This window comes from Betta splendens, chromosome 15, assembly GCF_900634795.4.
Source record: "Betta splendens chromosome 15, fBetSpl5.4, whole genome shotgun sequence".
Lineage (NCBI taxonomy): Eukaryota > Metazoa > Chordata > Actinopteri > Anabantiformes > Osphronemidae > Betta > Betta splendens.
Window position 1 is genome coordinate 9,967,952 of NC_040895.2, and position 18,200 is coordinate 9,986,151.

Consider the following 18,200-nt stretch of genomic DNA (forward strand, 5'->3'; position numbering starts at 1 on the left):
GACATTTTCTTGTGTTTTATTTTTTTTAAATACCGTTATCGTTGACCCACAGCAGAATTTGTGACTCAAGTGAATGAATCCACGTGTCGCAGCTTCTTACAGAAATCCTTGCTCCAGCTGGAGCCTGCGTCGACTCTCAGTGAAGGAACACAGGATGACACCGACAAGCTTCAACCTAAAGAGTAACGTGTGCCCATCGTGGTACAGGACATTCATGAGGCACAACCATGTTGTTTTCAAAGCAAGTCAATTACATGCACATTCTGTAACTTAAATCAACACATCCCAATAATATTAATATAGCAAATAAACAGAAAAAAATTAAGTAAAAGTAAATAAACCCATTAATGTGTCTATGTCACGAACCTACTGTTCATAAATTAATTGTGCACTGGAAAAGTTTAACGTTCTCCTTGAATGAAAGAAAAAAAGACACTTATGTTTAATTAGTTCTATTTTCAAAATATTTAGTTTTTTCCCATGTTTTTCTGACATACAGACCAAATACTTATTTAGTGTAAAAACACCTGAAAAAACAACACCTGTTATTGGTCCTTTACACTTCACACACTGTGTAGATTCCCCTGCGCAGTAACACTTTCTTAAATAATAGTCTGAGACTGTGAATAACTAAAAGCAGGAAAAAAAGCAAATCCATCAGGACACTACTCGCTCATTGAGAATAAAATATACTTGTTACTTCTGTCAGCACTTTTTGTTTATAGACCAGTTCATGTTTCAGAAAATAGGCAAATGTGTGTGAGCTCACTAGTTTCTAAAGCATTTCATCATAGAATGTACAAGTCAACCATTGATGTTATTATTACTGTAAGGAGCAGCTTAAAGGGTCTAGAAAGTGTTTTTGTATAGGCTCTGTCCACAAATGAAAAATGTTTTTTACCCAGCAGAAAAATTACCAATTTGTGTCAGTTTCAAACCATTGAGAACTGAATTCTCAAGGTGGGATTAAACTGAAGGACACTCCCAGAATCCCAAAGTCATCAATAATATGGACCGAGAAAGACACAACAATCAGTCTCCATACTCCCATTAAGGGCTTGGGACGTGTCAAGTCAAAACAAGGCAGGAATCCATAACACAGCAAAGCAAAAAGGACTAAAAGACGAGACAATAGATTAGGCATTTACCTGCTGAAGAGTCTTTCTAGTCCCTTTAAGCTAAACTTGGTATATCTACATGTCCGACTGTTTTGATTTTCAGTGCACATATTCATCATCACTCATGTCGGAGTCGTCTGGTTCCACTTCTCCTTCAATCACAGACTTCTTCCCTCTGCAGCAGGACACCACCAAACCAACAAGAAAGGCCTAAAAAATAAGCAAACAATGGAATGAAAAACTCCATGAGGACTGTTTCATTGATGGAATACATCATGATCAAATAGGAAGGAGCCTGTTACAGAGTTTAACTGTGTGCTGTGTTGGAAAATCATTTTCCTGTACCTTTATGTGAACAGAAATTAAATTGTGATTCCGTGTTTACACCGTTCCCTGAAAAAATGCTTTTGAACTAAATGAAAAGATTTTTTAGATGTAGTTTGGTGTAAATTGTTTATTGTTCCTTACCGCAATAAAAGCCCAGTTTCCAAAGTAGTAGATGGTATTGAAGAACCAAAACTTGTGAAGGAAAATATAGGATCTGGTCACAGTGCACTGATCTGAAAGGTTCAAAGGAAAAACAAAGGCATGTGAAATCTGCTGCTCTTCCATCAGTTGATGGCTCCTGTGTGACCTGCTGTTTATCATGATCATAATATGCCACATTACAGTATATTAGTCCCAGTGCTTTTTAAATATTGACAACCATCTTAGAATCACTACAACTTTTCTTCTCAGAGCAGCATATAAGACGTTCAACACGTTCACACGATGTTCATCACTAAACTTCAGAACAGAAATCTATACTTTCTTTGCGAAGTAAGTGAACTTCAGTTCAGATTTGTTCTCCTGCCAGTTGTTTTTTTTATTAACCAATACAGAGACCTTTGAAGTAGGATGAAGCAAATCAAGAGTAGATAAAAAATGATTTCTTCTATGAAGTGACTGATGGAGCTGTACGTTAAGGAGTAATTGAGAACAGGTGAAAGAATAGTAAAGGGAGAGGAGAAGACATAGAGCCTGAAGGAAACAGGGGCTGTGTCTTTAGAGAAATACGGGAAGTAACTTGTGCATGGTGTGGCTCATCTCCCAGAAAACAGCAGGATGCAATAAAATGTGACATACACTATCTATTGCTACATGGTGTTTACAGTTACACAAGTGTATTTGTTATAGATCTACAGGTAAGTTATAAAGAGGTCTGTAGCCGCTCTGGAGCTATGAAGAGGCTGTGGTTACTACATGGAGCAGTGCCTCTGGCAATTTTGTCAATATAACTAAAAAAGACAACCGGTCTCCTGAAAAGAGAAAAGCCATGTCATTGTCAATCTGAATATTGCTCAACTGATGGATGAAACCGGAATGATGGAACATTTAATGGAGCCTTGCATCAAATATCCTCAGTATTACACATTGAAGAGGCAAAAGGTAAAAGCCTGGATGCGCGAGACGACACCAGCAAATTGTGAAGACAGCGGACCATAGGTTATGGGTTATGCATGTAGCCCCGATTTTCTGTTGAGGCAAAGCGGATGCAACTTCATTTGGGAGTGTCTCAATCTCCCCAGGTTGTTTCGTGAAGCCTTTCACATCCTACAACTAAGTACAGCCAGAGTCATGAATAAATCAGTTGAGAGAATATTTCTGTTTACCTGTGATGTCTTTGCCCTTTAGTAGATGGCACAGTCCACAAGGAGAAGGTAAGAAAACCTTCACACGCCAGCTAGCACTTATTTGCCATTTTTAAATGTTCTGTTTGATTCTACGACGTACTTTACAAGCTCTACATTTACTATTAGAGCATATAAAAGATGCAATCCTAAATCATAAGACTACAAAACAATAAGAGCTAAAACGTTTCATATTGAACGCCAATCTGAAGCCAACGTCGACCTAGTGCTGTTTTCAGGGAGGCCATTTCAAAACTTTATTCTTTCGTTTCCTCGTGAGGTTTTTTTGCCAGGCCCAAGGACAGCTCAATCAGTATTGACTGAGCACCATGAAAAAACAAATATAAACACATCAAAAGCAAAAAGCTGAAGAAAGAGACTCACTTATTGCTTATAGAAATCCAATTGCTTTCTTTATTTGTGGAGCGGCTCTGCGCTTTGTGCTGGTGACGCTACCTTTGAGTCTAAGGCTCCACAGTTTTTCCTCAGAACTGATACTGCTATTGATCTGAGCCGCACGGATGACAGGAGTAATAGAAGAATTCTTAAGCTGACTGATTTGCTTCTATGTGCTTGAATGAATATTGGCAGCCATTGGAAATGCTGATTATGTTCAAAGTGGCATGGTGGTCTGGCTCTTGGTGTGAAAAGGCAGGATTTACATAAAGAAAAATAACAATATATAGTTTGAGATCACGTGTTAAGTGGTTTAGCCAGGCTCCTATTCCAATCAGACACTAATAACTCCAGCAAAAGAAAGAAACGTCCACGAAGCTGAAGCGAAGATGAAACGCACTGTCTGTCGATGTTAGAGAGCCATCTGGAGCATTAACGCTAGCCCTGCTGAGCTGCTCCCATTACGCGTTCCTTACACAGCTCTTCACTGGCGTGGACCCCATGAACAGCGCAATCAGACCTATAGCGAGCTACACCACATCAAGGAGCGCGGCAATAACTCAGTCTGCAATTTATTCATTAGAGCCAGTCGTTTTTTCAAAAGCGTTCCCCCTCCAGAGTGTAGAATTCGTGAAACAAGTCCAGTCGAGGGTCTGTGCCATTTCATTTATAATAAACATCACGCGGAGCAAACGAGAGGGAGCTCCGACGATGTAGCGGCAATCAGCGCTTACTTCACCAGGATCAACAGATAATAGAAAAACCAAGTCTATCTTCATCCCCGTGACCTCACTCTTTCCCTCCAGTACCTTCGCCATCTGTAGCTCTGCAGCTGCTCACCTGAAATTGCGAGGCTCGGACTGGGACCCACAGATGGTTCTCAACAGTGGTCTGCCTAAATATATTATTATGTACAGCACTGACCTGCATCACCTTGGAATCATTACCATTGTCTGATATGAGCGCGGGGCAGCGTGCGAGGTGCAGGTAATTTCACCTTGACTCATGATACGCAAGTGAGTGCTGCCCCGTGTAGCATGATGCATTATGTATAACTCTTCATCTCTGCATTGGAACACAAACACGCAGAAAACCTCTGTGCACACGCTCATGTACACGGAGCTCTTTGTGAGGAGCGCCTCCATCAAGCAGGCACTCGTACCGTATGCTTTTACCTTCTCTGCAAATAAAACGCAAGCAGGCACTTTCGCTTCGTCGTCCTTTGAGGATGCTGATGTACCTTCGACACAACTATCGTCCAATATCTGGCTTCTCATACTAGTGTTGTTATCAAGTTTTCGCCAAACTTGTCTTCACACTGTACAGAATTGCTTTTTGACTTGCACAGACTGTAGTTATGATGCGTCCATATTAAACTGAATGCGCTGACCAGAAACCACACGTGTAACAAAAACCCGTGTCTCTCTCTGCTCTTAGTCAGTGGCGAGACCCTATTGAGGCTTCCCGTCGACTCACTCAGACTACCTCTGGATGCTGCCACATCATTTCTGACGTACTAACATCAGCCGTCCACAAACAAACCTCCTTTTAGGGACATGCATAGTCACACCACCCACTCTCACATTACAGCTATGGCTCACCGCTCTGCCCAGCCCACCTGCAGGCTCCACAAGCCATCCAATCTGTCTGGCGTCAGAGTCAAAACAATGCATTTATTTTGATCATAAAGCTCCAGAAAGATTTTCAGTAGAACCCCAGAATAGAAATCAGGCCAGAGATTCTAAGTCCAAGCTTAATCAGACTCTATCATTTACTGTGGAGGGCTGTCAGCAACAAAGCCGAGGAAGGAGCCCTTGTCTGACGCTGTGTTTTGCTTTAACAGATAGGTGGTGTCAGTGGACTACAAGATAACGTTTTTCTTTACAGCCAGTAGCTTTTGAGTGACACATTCCATTGTGATGCAAATTGATAATGATCCCCTTGATGCAAAGAAAATTGCTATAAATTCGTACTGGGGTTGAGGGAGTCTCCAGGTAAATTTACTTGGGCACCTGACATCTCAGAGACAACATAAAATTATAAGCATCTTCCCCTGAACCCCCTTAAAACAATGCTGTGAAAACCAAGTTGCTAGGAAACAGCCAGCAGTCCATAGTGCAGATATACACGTCTGCATGAGACGTTTTATCACTGGCATTGATTTAAAAATGATGTGGCATGTCTTCCAAGCCAAGAATTACACTTACAGTTTAAATGCAATCCAGGTTTCATGCCAGACAAAGAGGCAGGCCTCACTCATCCAGCACTGCAATGTTTATTTTGCCCCTGTTGACTAGACAGGTGAGAAAATCTTCAGCAGCATCATACTGTATAGCACTGGCCCAGAGGACATTTATGGGTAAATTGAGCTACTGTGCGAAAACCAAAATTGAGGCTGAATTAATAATAAAGAGAAAAAAAAATTCTTTGCGAGAAAACAAAGATATAAATACAGCCGTTCTATCAAGAAAACAACTGTTGATAGAGAAAGAGATGAAGACACAAAACTTTTATATGGATTTCAATCCAGAAACTGAACGTCTCATCCCACAAATGAAATCAACTACATGTACCAGTAACCTTCTACAGCAAAACACATTAGCTTGTGATTGCAGTCTCCCTGAGTCGCATGTGTTGTCTCTGCTTGACACTTCCTCGTCCTCATGGTAGGTGGTACAACGCCTGCTATAAAAGTAGAAGCCTTTTCCAAGATGGCCAGAACAGGATTAGCTCAAGAGAGAGAGTGTACACACTGCTGGCTATGTGGCCCCACCACACCATGATATAACACAAACGGCAACTATAGATGTTAATTAATAGATCCCACAGGCCTGTCACTAAGTCATCAATTACACTACTTGGGTAACAAACTCTGGTACTGTGCTATGCCAGGAACACATTGATCTTATTTTAATGCCTTAATCCACAGCAACTTCATCAACTATCTATAACCTTCATTTACTTGATGACTACAAGAGAAGCTTCCAGGCTGCAACGAACACAGTGGGGCAGAATCGTGCCTGATTCTGTTTGGGTGAACTGTGATAGTCGCAGGACAGAACAAATTATTTGCTTGAGAAAAAACAAACAGTCAAACAAAGAAAAGCTAATTAATTTCCACAATTCTATCTGCATAGCAATGTAAACAGGAGTATTATGGGGCCTGTCGGTTCATGTGATTACAGTGTATTAGTAGTCATGGCATTATTGTCACATGTAAACATATCTACATGAATTGAAATGCAATCAAAAGAACACCAATAATAGTATTTGAATTTTAAAGCTTTTTTTTCTACTGTAAGTTCCCTCTGCATAGGTTGAAGGTCACAACACAGGCCCAAATTTCAAAACACGACATGTCTTTGAAATGTACTGCAGCTCTTTTTAAGTACATCTTCCATTAACAGCCTCCTCTTATATTGTAACTGTAACTTAACCAATTCTTTAACAAGCACCACACATATGTCAGATGTTACGCTTATCATCACATCTATTGCTGACTCTGCTGTATTCAGGCAAACCCCTCATTTTCAAAGCTGTTCACGATCCCCACTACTTCCTATCTGCTCTGTTGGCAAGTGAAGGTATTAATCTATGTGTTTGTTTTACTGATAATTGTTCACAGGTCATTTACACTACACAAATAGATTGCTGCCAATGAAAACAAGCAGGGCCAAACAGCACAGGTTAAATATAGTTTATATCTAACAGTCAGTATGAACAGTGCTTATCTTGAATATGGGTAGGGAAGAGGAAAGAACAGAAAGAATAAAATAATGAATGAGCAAATAAATGAATGAATGAACAAACAAACAGCAACTAATGCCTCTCTAAAATATTATGCAAATAAATGTTTATACAATTTTATTGATAAAAATTTGGATTACTTTATTTCTGGTGACCTCCATCGGATGCTCACACAGAGAGCCATGTACTGCATTAGTAAATGTTTGTCCTTGGCAGAATTCTGCCTAATAAATAAAAAATAGTAAAAGACTGCTGAACCGTGCTCTGCAAGAAACCGGTAGGTGATACACTGACTTTCCTTTCTTTTAGTGTCGTCTTACAGTATGTGGGATAAATCTTTGATGATATGTTGTACTGTAAGTTCTTCCAGCATCTCACAATTGGACCAGCGCTACCTCACTGTGCTAGCAGAGATGACAGACTCACCCTCGGGCGCGTCAGCATCACAGATCCGTGTGGTGCCAGAAGTAGAATTCCCAGATGTAGTACCTGCTGAGGCCATCTGACTCTGATCAGAAACACAAGGGGTACACTCAGTATTTATTGGTTTACATTACAAGCCCTTTAAACCATTACATGTGGAGCAGTACAGAACCTATGGAACCCTATGACACAGCAATTCTTTTTTTACTTTGACAAAAAAGAGAAACTGAAGTAATAAAAGTGGGCTTATGTTTAGGGTTGTTAGCCCTACTGTATCTGCTTTACAAAAGGCAAGAGACAGAGACTCTAGGTAAATACCCCATATGAGTGTTTAAGCTTTTAAAAACGTTCTATCCTCTCATTTAAAAAAGGAAGCTTCCTCCAAAAACAACATTGTGGTTTCTCTTAATTATTTTGCTTACAGGATTTTAGATACAAGATGTATACAAGGGTGTATCTGAACCACATGCCCACACCCACACACAAGGAGAGAGCAGAGCTGCATCTGATCACACAGAGCGGAGACGGTCAAACAACAGATCCACACAGTAATAGCCACATAGTTTAATACACATCGACAGAATCTAAAAAGAACAAGAGTCTAAAAGCCCGGCTATGGGTCCACAGGGACCGCGCTCCTGCCTACACCCCGCTGGACTGCAGCAGTATGAGCCCACTGACTGATTGGCACTGCGATGCTTGGAGATAAAAACATAGGAATACACAAATAGAACATGCATTTTCCTCACCTGTACAAGATATTTCTGGCTGCCATACATAACATACTGTGGGGCCAGGCTGTAGATCATGTAGCTGGTGTGAAGCACTATCAAGAGCAGAATCATACAAAGGAAGAGAAGAGCCTGCGGACGGGTTCTCTTAGGCCTTATTTTGTACAACTGAAAAAGAATTTTGATGTGCAATTAATAGTGTATAAATGTTTATATGGTGAAATAACAGTACGGTGTTTGCTTACCCTTATCCAGAAGAACCAGATGCCCATGTTTCGAATGCCAGCCATAGATGTGAGTACAAAGTACATAGTGATGACTGTGATCAGGATATAATCCAAAGGAAAAACCTGTGATTTAACGACACATAAAGTCATTATTCCTTTCAGAGCCAAACATACAGGCCAGCTGCTTCTCAGGGATACTCTTTATAAGCAACTATCATCAGTGCAGCTTGTTCTAGGCTAATTAATCCAGCTGGTCACACTGCAGTGCACCAACATATTGTCAAGACCCTTTATTGCCAGTAACTGTATTCGTAAGCGTTTCCTGTGAACCACCGAAAAGGTTGGTTTAGAATTAGAAATAAGACATTTAACACATATGTTCTGTAACTTCCTAGCTTAACTTAACATCTCCAAAATGTAATACATCATTCTTGCCATGTTGCACCTAATTGTGTAAATAGCATGGTCATACTTCTAAACACCAGCTATTAGACATTTAATCGATGCTGCTATCTATGAAGCAGTCCTTCAATGGTCTGAGGTGTCAATCATTTTTCTCTAACATTCCCTGGAGGATAAGTTTAACAGAGGTTGTTCTTTTCAACACCCAGACCTGCAGCAACCAACCTGAAGGAAATATGTAGGTAGGAACACCTAAATGAATGATTGCTCATCAACTTTAGTTTTAGCTTAATAACTCATAATTTCTTTGACTTCAATTGTTGTTCTTTTGAGACTATATCCAGTCAATGTTGGAAAGCAATGGCAGAATAATATTAAAGGCAATATGACTCAACAATGGACACAGTGCTGAATGTGGCAGCAGCATTTAAGAATAGCCCAAAAAAAGCTTTTAAATGACACTTCATTTAAGTTAATGATGATGGAAACATAAAAATATGGCTTTAAGCATATCGTAATTGAAGATAATCATCTTTTCGACATGAGAGATGAGAGGATACTTACGGGTTGCAAGGCTAATAGAAGTTCATTTAGTGGATTGGTAAGGTTTGTGCCAAAGATTATGAACCCAGAGCTGATGCCAGCAGAGTGGAGAGCTTTATCCAAACTAAAACACAGGGAAAAAGACTAAATCTGTGTGTATATCATCAGTATCATCACAGATTTCTAAAGGAAACAATTACATTGTCCATTTTATTTACACTGTTCATGCATGGACTTATTGTGCAAAGAATAATGATGTTACAGGACATATCATGACTTACTTTGAAATGAACAGGGCAACAATGAACAGCAGTGCAACCATGATAAAGAAAATGCCCAACAATATCTGCAAAAACAAACAAAAAGTGACATTACACAAAAAACCAAAGGTTCTACAAGAAGTCAGCTTACTCAGGAAAAGGGTTTATTTCCAAGGCATCTAATGGGTCAAAAAATACAACGTTGCTGTCATCTTCCATCAAGGAGAGACCATATGGCTTGGCTGCCCACACTTTGGCACTGTCGCCTAAGGTGACAGGGGGAAGCAATGGCACAGCCCAAACTGAGTATGGAGGTTACAGCCAGGGAGGAAAAAGGTGGGTGACAGCCAAAAAGGTAAGAAACCCTATCAACCGCTCGCTTTCAAAGGGACCTTTTAAACTGAAATAGAATGTACTAGCTGTTAGAACAGATGAACACACGGCAAAAAACAATATTATATTCTGTTGATAAACAGTAGATTAAAAAAACAGGAACATGATCATCAGTTACTAAGCTAATAATGAAAACAGTGTGTATCAGGATAGAAGAGTGTGATAAAAGCAAACTATTTTCTCAGTCTAGCATGAGAGGACCTCTGAATTACTCATCCATAAACATTTTCTATGTGCAAAGTAGGAAAAAAAAGTACATATTATAAAAGAAAGAAAAAAACTCAACAAATTTAGTTTTCACAAAACATCCCATGATTTAATTTCTCAATGATTGTGGTAATTACAATCAAGAAACTGATAAAGACCACATTTATCAGTGCTGTTTATATTGCTTTGATATGAACAACTTAAAAGGTTACGGGCCAGACCGAAAGAAAACTGTACTGATTAAGATGCCCTCGTTTCTAGATCACAAGACCGCCTAACTTCAAGTGGAGCTGAGAAGTAAAATACTCAGCAGACAGGAAAAATCGAGAAAATGAAAGTTTTTTTTCATCTCTCAGTGTATAACGAGAGCTGCATTTTATTAGTACGCTACCTGTCCAAACAACTTTAATAAACAACACCTTTCCTTTGTTTTATGTAACATTTCAACTGTTCCTTATGCAATAATCTGCATGAGACAGCACAGGTTAACTAATCTAACTGGCTTGGAGCTATACAGCTCCATATACTGTACATATACATATATCAAGCCCATCTTTATATCTTCCACATCCCAACACATGATGCCGGAACATTAACACCACCAGCTTGATTTCAGCCTGTGTCCTGAATAAGTCATTTTCACTCTGCACCAGAGCTGAAATATAAAGTACAGCAGTGGTGGTCTAAGTTCTCTGGAGAAATCACAATCATCTGGCTTATCACTCCACACCAGCACCTCAGTATTCAGTAAATAAATCCCCTAACTCATTACTGATTAAATGTGAGTTAAGGGACTGTCCTAAGTGGCAACCCCCTGGTTAAAGACAACTGTTACAGACACTGCTCTAAAACGTTTGCACCCGCCTGCAGCGCAATGAAACACTCAAACATGAATAGCAGCGGAAATATAAAATGATGCTAAACTCACCACAGCAGTCTGCTCTGTAGTACTTTAACAGTGTATGGCAAAATGTGTACATCCTTGTGGAATACGTAACCCATGTACAGCATGAGAACGAGGTGAACTAAAATGGTTAAGAGGCTCTGGACAGTATTGCTGTGAATCATTACAGAATCTTTTAAATGCAGTCTCATTACTCCATACCAGCAGGAAGCATGTGATCCAAAATACAACGCGTGTCTGAAAATGTAATTCTACTTAAAGGACATGATTACCCTTGTTGCCACACATTAGTGGTGTCATGCTGTATTTAGCATCTACAGAAATGTTATAACCCCTCACACCTCGCTCACCCTCCTGGGAAAAGCTGAATAATGATCTTAATATGGCATGTATGGTCCAAGTATTGGATGTTCAACCCAAATAAATAAAATCAAAGAGAAGTTTGTGGTTGCTTCGGTTTGTCCCTGGGGAACCGTGAGATCCTGCCTAAGAAATGTGGGACTCCCTGTGAGACTTCAGAGTAAATTAGGTGAAGAGACTACCCGTGGGAATCGTGTAAATACGCAGTTGTGTAAAGTAGAACTAAAAGTAAATGTAGAGCAGACCAGATTAGAACTTATACACAAAGAAACAGCTAAAGAGAAAAAGATGGAAGGATTTAACAAAAATGTTTAAATAACAGTTATTAAGAGAAAAGTAGATAATGTGCTGTAAATAGTACAGCCCTAATTTACATATACAAAAAACCTATTAAACAACAGCATCACCTAAAACAACAATGTTTACAAGATCAGAATATGATGACACTGATTAGATTGAACACAATGCAGTCTATATAATCAATACAATTTACCTCTAAATGGAAACCAATTGCCATAATTTTCTCACCTTGAAAGGTCTGAGAGCACTGCCCACTTTAGTGCAGCAGTTCCTCTCTGCAATTTCCAGGTGTCTCCCCCGGCGGCGAAGGACCTGCAGTTTGCCCTCCAGCTCCTGCAGGTTGTGTCTGTCCCTTGAGGAAAGGGGACGTCCATCTTTACACTGGGGAGAAGACGCAGACGTTAAAATACAAACTGGGGAAAGCAGAGTGAACATCATGTACGTTGCATGTCGTATAGTGTCATATATGCATTTAAAAAACACACTCAATAGTTAACAGTTAAAGCAAACTCCTGTGCGTGGTCGATGTAGCTCTAGTTCTCCTTTATATCTACTCTGTACGCAGTCTTTCACACAGTCATACCTGGTTTTCAGTGAATGCATCCATGCAAGCACAGAGAAATAAATGCCAAATGTACTGCTCTTCTGTGTGCATTTTTTATGTTACCAATGGCAACTAATAGTGAGGCAACTAATAGATGTCTTTACTTGTGTTGCCCTGTTTATGCAGCCAGCATTTAAGAGGTTGGTTGATAAGGGCAATGCTAACCATACATAACTGCATGCAAAGAGGAGAGGGCCACGGCAGGCAGAAAGATAAGGAGGAGGAACTGATTAGCTGGAGGCTATGCATGTGTACCTTTCAATGAATGCATGATTATACACTCATTACAGATTACACTGAAGCATAAACACAACCAAGAGCTGTAGTACTGTCTTACTGTACTGCCAAGTCAGTATGAGCATGAAGTATTAGCTCTTGGAGATAATTTTCCATGTGTTATGTTGACTAATTGTATATTCTGTACCCATATTTAGTGAAACCAACCTTGGATTTCAGATTTTCTATCTGATGTTCAACTTCATCGATGTCCTCTGTGTTCTCCAGGCGTTCATACGCTACACTCCGTGTGCCTTTTATCAGATTCAACGGCAGTACAGACATACCATACGCCTGAAAGACAAAAACTAGCATTAGAATCACACACTACTGTGGCACGTGCATGCTCGCCCCTGCCTAATGACAAACCCAGCACAGTGTGCAGCACAACAGAAGTCAAATGACAGCAAGGAAACACACATACAGCAAACCGCATAGTGCCTGGCCTCCCAGGCAATGTCATTTTAGTGGAGGAAAAAAGATTAAAATGGTGGAATCTATAATTGTGCCAAGGTTTACTGGTGAATTTGCTGCAACCATTTTGTGTGGATATCACTGCCTTATATCATCCTGAAGCTATTTACAGCTTAACAGTGCCCCCATGTGACAGCACAACCTCTATCCAGGATTTGATGAATTCTTTATAAGTAAAATTTTAGGGGGAAAAATCTGGGTTAAGAGGCGGAGTCATTAAGGTGCCATCAATGTTGAATGATGAGAATATATATATAACCTCATCAGGCTTTCTGTTAGATATGCATATAATGTATAAATAATAAACAAGTGTACACAGATAAACTAAACAGTCTATACAGCAGCAAGGAGAGAACAGTATATAACAGAATGCACACAGGAACATTTCAGTGTTTTTCAGTTTAAATTTACTGTATTAAAACTAATTAAAACAAGGAACATTCACAGGACCAGAAAACTAAGAATCGATACAAATAAACAGCAACAGGCCAAAAGCTGTTTTGCTGCTCCCCTGTGCTGCCTTGATTTTATCAACTTGGAGTAGTGCCATTCTATGGGGTTCATGATAAAACAAAGGGGTCTTCTATGCAAAGCCACTTTCACCCCTGTCAAAAGGAATCTGCTATCTTTATTGCATTTTCAAGAGAGAAACATCAGAATCTATATTTTTCTAAAACAACTTCGACTAGTTTCCAAGTTTTAGGTAGTATTAAGACAGTCGCGTGGGATACTAAGTCAGGCTAGACTATTATTAGTCTCTGCTGTGGACCTCTGCTACAGGCGAATGTCGCCTCCTGCAATGAATCATGGAGCTCTTAAGGCCGGAGCATGTCCCGAATATCAAACACACTCATAAAAGGAAAACCTGTCCCAGATCCCAAGAGAAACTTCCCCTCAAATGTGAAACTACATGGGAGAAATATAAAAGGCAAAAAAAAAACACCCCCCCCCCCCAAAAAAAAACACACACGCAGGTGTCTCGCTGTTGGAGTGAATATTTTTAGCTCATACATAATCATACATGCTCATTAAAGTTATTTAAAAACCCACTGTGGTCAATAACACCCAGAAATAGATCGGGGCTTGTGGATGAGACAGTGTGTCTGAAGGCGTGCTGAAGACTGTGTGTGTTAGTTGAAGGGGGAATGATGGGTTAAAATCATTCAGTCATGTGACTGCTGAGTGGAAAGAGGGGAAACTAGGTGGACTTAGATCTGCTAAATAAGCCTCCTCTTTGTTGCTTTTTCCACTAATGATGGTAGAGTCAAACGAGAGGAGGGAGACACTTGATTTAGGGATTAAAAGTAAAATAAAAGGAGCTCCTACATTTGTGTGTGAGCGAATAAAAAAAGATGGGCCAGCTACTGTTGTCGCCTAAAGGCCTGACTTCCTTGTTTTTTATATTTCTTTTTCATTTCACCAAAGACACACCAATTTTTGATTTCCAGAGGGCAATCATAAGGTCCAGAGCAGTGAGGGGTCACTGCAAATCTGAGCACACTTCTGCAGCCCCAAAATGTAGAAGATAATTATCAATTCTGCAAGTAGAATGAGGAAACAGTGGATAAAATCCTAGCAGAGATTAATTATACTGTATGTCTGTAGGAGAGATTGGTTTTACATTATAATTGTCTAGGTTGTGTATTATTTATTAAGAGCCTCACATTCAGTTGTTGTGTCATTTGTTGGAAAGGAATCAGAGCTTAACAGACACTGGATAGATTGGGGTTGGCTGTCACTTTTACTCTCACTTCCTGGGTTGATACCCAAGTATTTCTTTTCAGTATTTTCCCCAAATAGGCTTTATTCTATGTTACTCCCACCCTGACACCAGCACCACTACCTCCAGGGAATATTCACAGTCTAGTTACCAAGATAAGAGCTAAGAAAAATGGACAATGTTAAGGAAATGTTATAGGACAGGCAACTCATCTGGTCTAGAAGGGACATGATATGTTGTGCAATCCAACATAGGCATGCATTAATAAACATCATGGGGCTATATAAAAACATACACAGCAAACAAATGATTCAAAAGCTAATGAAGGGCACACAAACAAATTTACAAACAGCAAAAGGGAAATTCATGATGTCTGAATCTGAAGGGACCTGCAGTGTACCACAAAATGTTTTACAAAAACAGCTATGACATATTATTGAATTATACCACTAACATAAAATGCCTAGTGTGCAGATACAGCACTAATTAACACATAGAGCAACTAAGGGTCCAACTCACCGTGTAAGTGATCACTGCCAACATGCCGATTAAGGTCAAGGAGCTGATGGAGAAAGACAGAGCACGTAGACCATCTGTGGGTGAAAAGAGAGAAATCTTTCAGGATTTGATCTTGACCTCTAGAAGAAAACATGAATAGAGTCCCTGCCATGGGCAAAACTATTAACTACATTTTCTGATCTAGATGAGGCTCAAGATGTTTTACATCTGAAGGAAATTAAATTTACAACTGAAAGGATATAGTCCTAGATGGACAATTTGCCTTTAATAAAGACAATGCAGCAGGGTCCCCCTCAACAGACAAGTATCCACCATTTTTGTCATCAACTTTTCAGACACTGATCACAACCAGTGTTAAAACAGCTGGATGTATGGAGGTTGAGTTGATGTCTGTCACCCCTGATTGAGGCAGAAAGGGGACCACCCACCAGGCTAGGGCAACAGTAGGTGTCACACCAGCTGTCAGAGCTGGAGCTAGAAGACAGAGATTGATGAAGAAACTGATTGCCTTTCTCCCCTGTCAAGATCCCACCTGTCATAAAGCTCTATGGTAAAAGATGCATAGTTGTTCTTAATAAATGTCCCACATTGTCTCAGTTACAACTTCATGGTGCCCGGTCCACCTGTCAGAACGGGCAAAGGGGCTTTCCATTCTCCTTCACGGCAGCATTTGATTTGGACTATTAAGTCAGCATTTGGGGCATCTTGAATTTGTGCTGTTTATAACATTCATCACTTTCTTTTAGAGGCATTCCACAAGCAGCAGGACAAAGAGGTGGAAAATGGAGATAAATTATATACCTGCTCCCCATTGTACTGCGTGCAAAAAGAAAACTTTGAAGTCTGACAGCTGGGCTGAAAATTAACATTTGAATACATGTTTCCTATTCCCGGGTGTTTTATTGCGATTTTGCTGCCTTTGTTTAGTGGTGAGCTTGGAAAACTAGACAATAGCTCTATGTTCTGCATGGAGAACATTCTGTTCATGAACTCTACACAAAGGGAAGGATAGATGTTTGCTGCCACTCTTCTTGGTTTCTTGAGCAGATTTTCCAGGGATTAAACAGAAGGAATATTATCTGCTGTGGTACCACATGTGTACAGTCTCGATTGCAACAGCAATGAAATTAGTTTCCTCTTATCTCATGCTGCATATAGCTCTACAGACTTGTATGTGCCGTATGCATAAGACTTCTACAGAGAGGTGTTCATTAAGCAGCTCCTTTAACTCCAGCAGCCAGCTTGACAGATTTATTAAAAGCAAGTAGAAAGTAGCTCTATGATCAGGAGATGGTGCACATTAAAACTATGTACTGTAATAGCTAATGACTTGACAATGAAAATAACTTAAAGCTCTACAGGTTAGAAAATGTAACATATAAATGTGGCTTTCACCATTAGAGTTTGATGGGTGTTTGTAGCTTGTAACAGATCTTAAAGGTCACAGTTCAGATCTAAAACTGAGCATTCTTGCAAAAGGATATCGTGGATCCATTGAAGATGTACCGGCTTTAATGAATATTTGTTGTAAGGCTGTCTTGCAGGGTTATGTGGAAAAAAAGTGCTTTGAACAATTAACCTACCATCTGGAGAGATAAGAGCTAGGGAATTAAGAATGAGATGATCTTCACATTTCCTCCCTAACAGCCAAGCAACCCCCCCCCCCTGCTAACGGAGGAAGGTTATGCAGAGCATGTAGAGGTGCACTATTGTGAAGAGAGGCAGATGGTTGTACTTCCACCTTGATCCCCGGATGGCAAAAGGCCAGGGGACTGTAAGGAGTCCACATTTGGCCTGTTCCTTGATCAGTATGAGCATAAACAATAGCACAAGCTCTGCTCAACAAGGATGCAAAAAAGGCATCTTCACTTGTTGTTTTTAGGGAAAATTCTATATATGTTACTCCATGGAAAATGTATTTATTCTCCATAGTTTCTGAATCATATATATTTGTGCATAAAGTCATTTAGTGAGCACTTTAGTCTTCATAGAATAAAAACCATAAAAGACAGCAACAAGCCATAAAGAATCACAACAATGTATTTCCTGATCAATAACATCATAAAGGTGGTCTGATTATTCTTAATAAAAACAACAATAAAATAAGAAGATGAAATTAAGTTGATTTATTGCCTAAAAGGGCTCTACTCACCACTACTCCCAAGCTCCTCAAACAGGTACTGCACTTTCACCCACTGAGTGGCATTCTGGCTAGGTGGGGCCACAAGAGGAACAAAGGCACTAAGGAGCAAGGAAACAGAATTTCATTATATGAAAAAAATGTTTGTTTACTGTGTGTCAGCTATCAATGAAAATGATCACGATGGCTTTAGGAACTGGAACATATTGATACGCTTTAGATCTGTCTATAGGTCAATAATATAGATCCTAAGTTATGTTGTAAAGGTCTCATACACTCACAGCCCAAACAATTTACATATTCATCTGATCTTTTACATGCACGTTTCTTAGATCAAATTATGTGGGGAAAAAAGACAAACAATTATGACAACCAAAACATTTTCCTACAGATTTCACAACTGTATTTGCAGAAAGATTAAATCTTCTCAAATCAGAATAAAAATTGGAAAAATTGTTAAAGCACAAGGACACAAGGTTTTAGTTAACTTCTGCTGCTGGATCCAGGTGGACTTTGTGTTACAAACACACTATGTTCAGGGTGTTAAATAGAACTAGAACTTGTATCATTCTCATCTCTGACATGTCAAAAAAATCTAGCACTGCTACAAAATCAACCAAAGATCCTTTGAGTAAACAACAAACAAACAAAGCCATTTTCTCACTCCTGGTTTTAGAAAAGCAGACTGGGATAAAAGCTACCATGTTGTTGAAAATCACAAGACCAAGCCAACAACTGCCAACACAAAGGAGCGACAGTTCTAGATCATGAGGTGAATCGGGATAA

At 39.7% G+C, this 18,200-nt stretch overlaps 1 protein-coding gene across 1 annotated transcript in view; it reads right to left on the reverse strand.

The window, feature by feature from the left end:
- lmbrd1 (LMBR1 domain containing 1) overlaps positions 1–18,200 on the reverse strand; it is a 28,033-nt gene continuing 9,833 nt past the window's right edge. The window contains exons 6-16 of the mRNA XM_029175348.3: positions 17,427–17,515; positions 15,275–15,348; positions 12,730–12,855; positions 11,910–12,062; positions 9,539–9,603; positions 9,279–9,381; positions 8,331–8,435; positions 8,104–8,253; positions 7,358–7,439; positions 1,587–1,678; positions 1–1,328 (exon numbers count right to left, since the gene is read on the reverse strand). Of these exons, the coding sequence (XP_029031181.1) occupies positions 1,218–1,328; positions 1,587–1,678; positions 7,358–7,439; positions 8,104–8,253; positions 8,331–8,435; positions 9,279–9,381; positions 9,539–9,603; positions 11,910–12,062; positions 12,730–12,855; positions 15,275–15,348; positions 17,427–17,515 (1,150 nt within the window). The 3' untranslated portion in view covers positions 1–1,217. The remainder of the gene's footprint in view (positions 1,329–1,586; positions 1,679–7,357; positions 7,440–8,103; positions 8,254–8,330; positions 8,436–9,278; positions 9,382–9,538; positions 9,604–11,909; positions 12,063–12,729; positions 12,856–15,274; positions 15,349–17,426; positions 17,516–18,200) is intronic.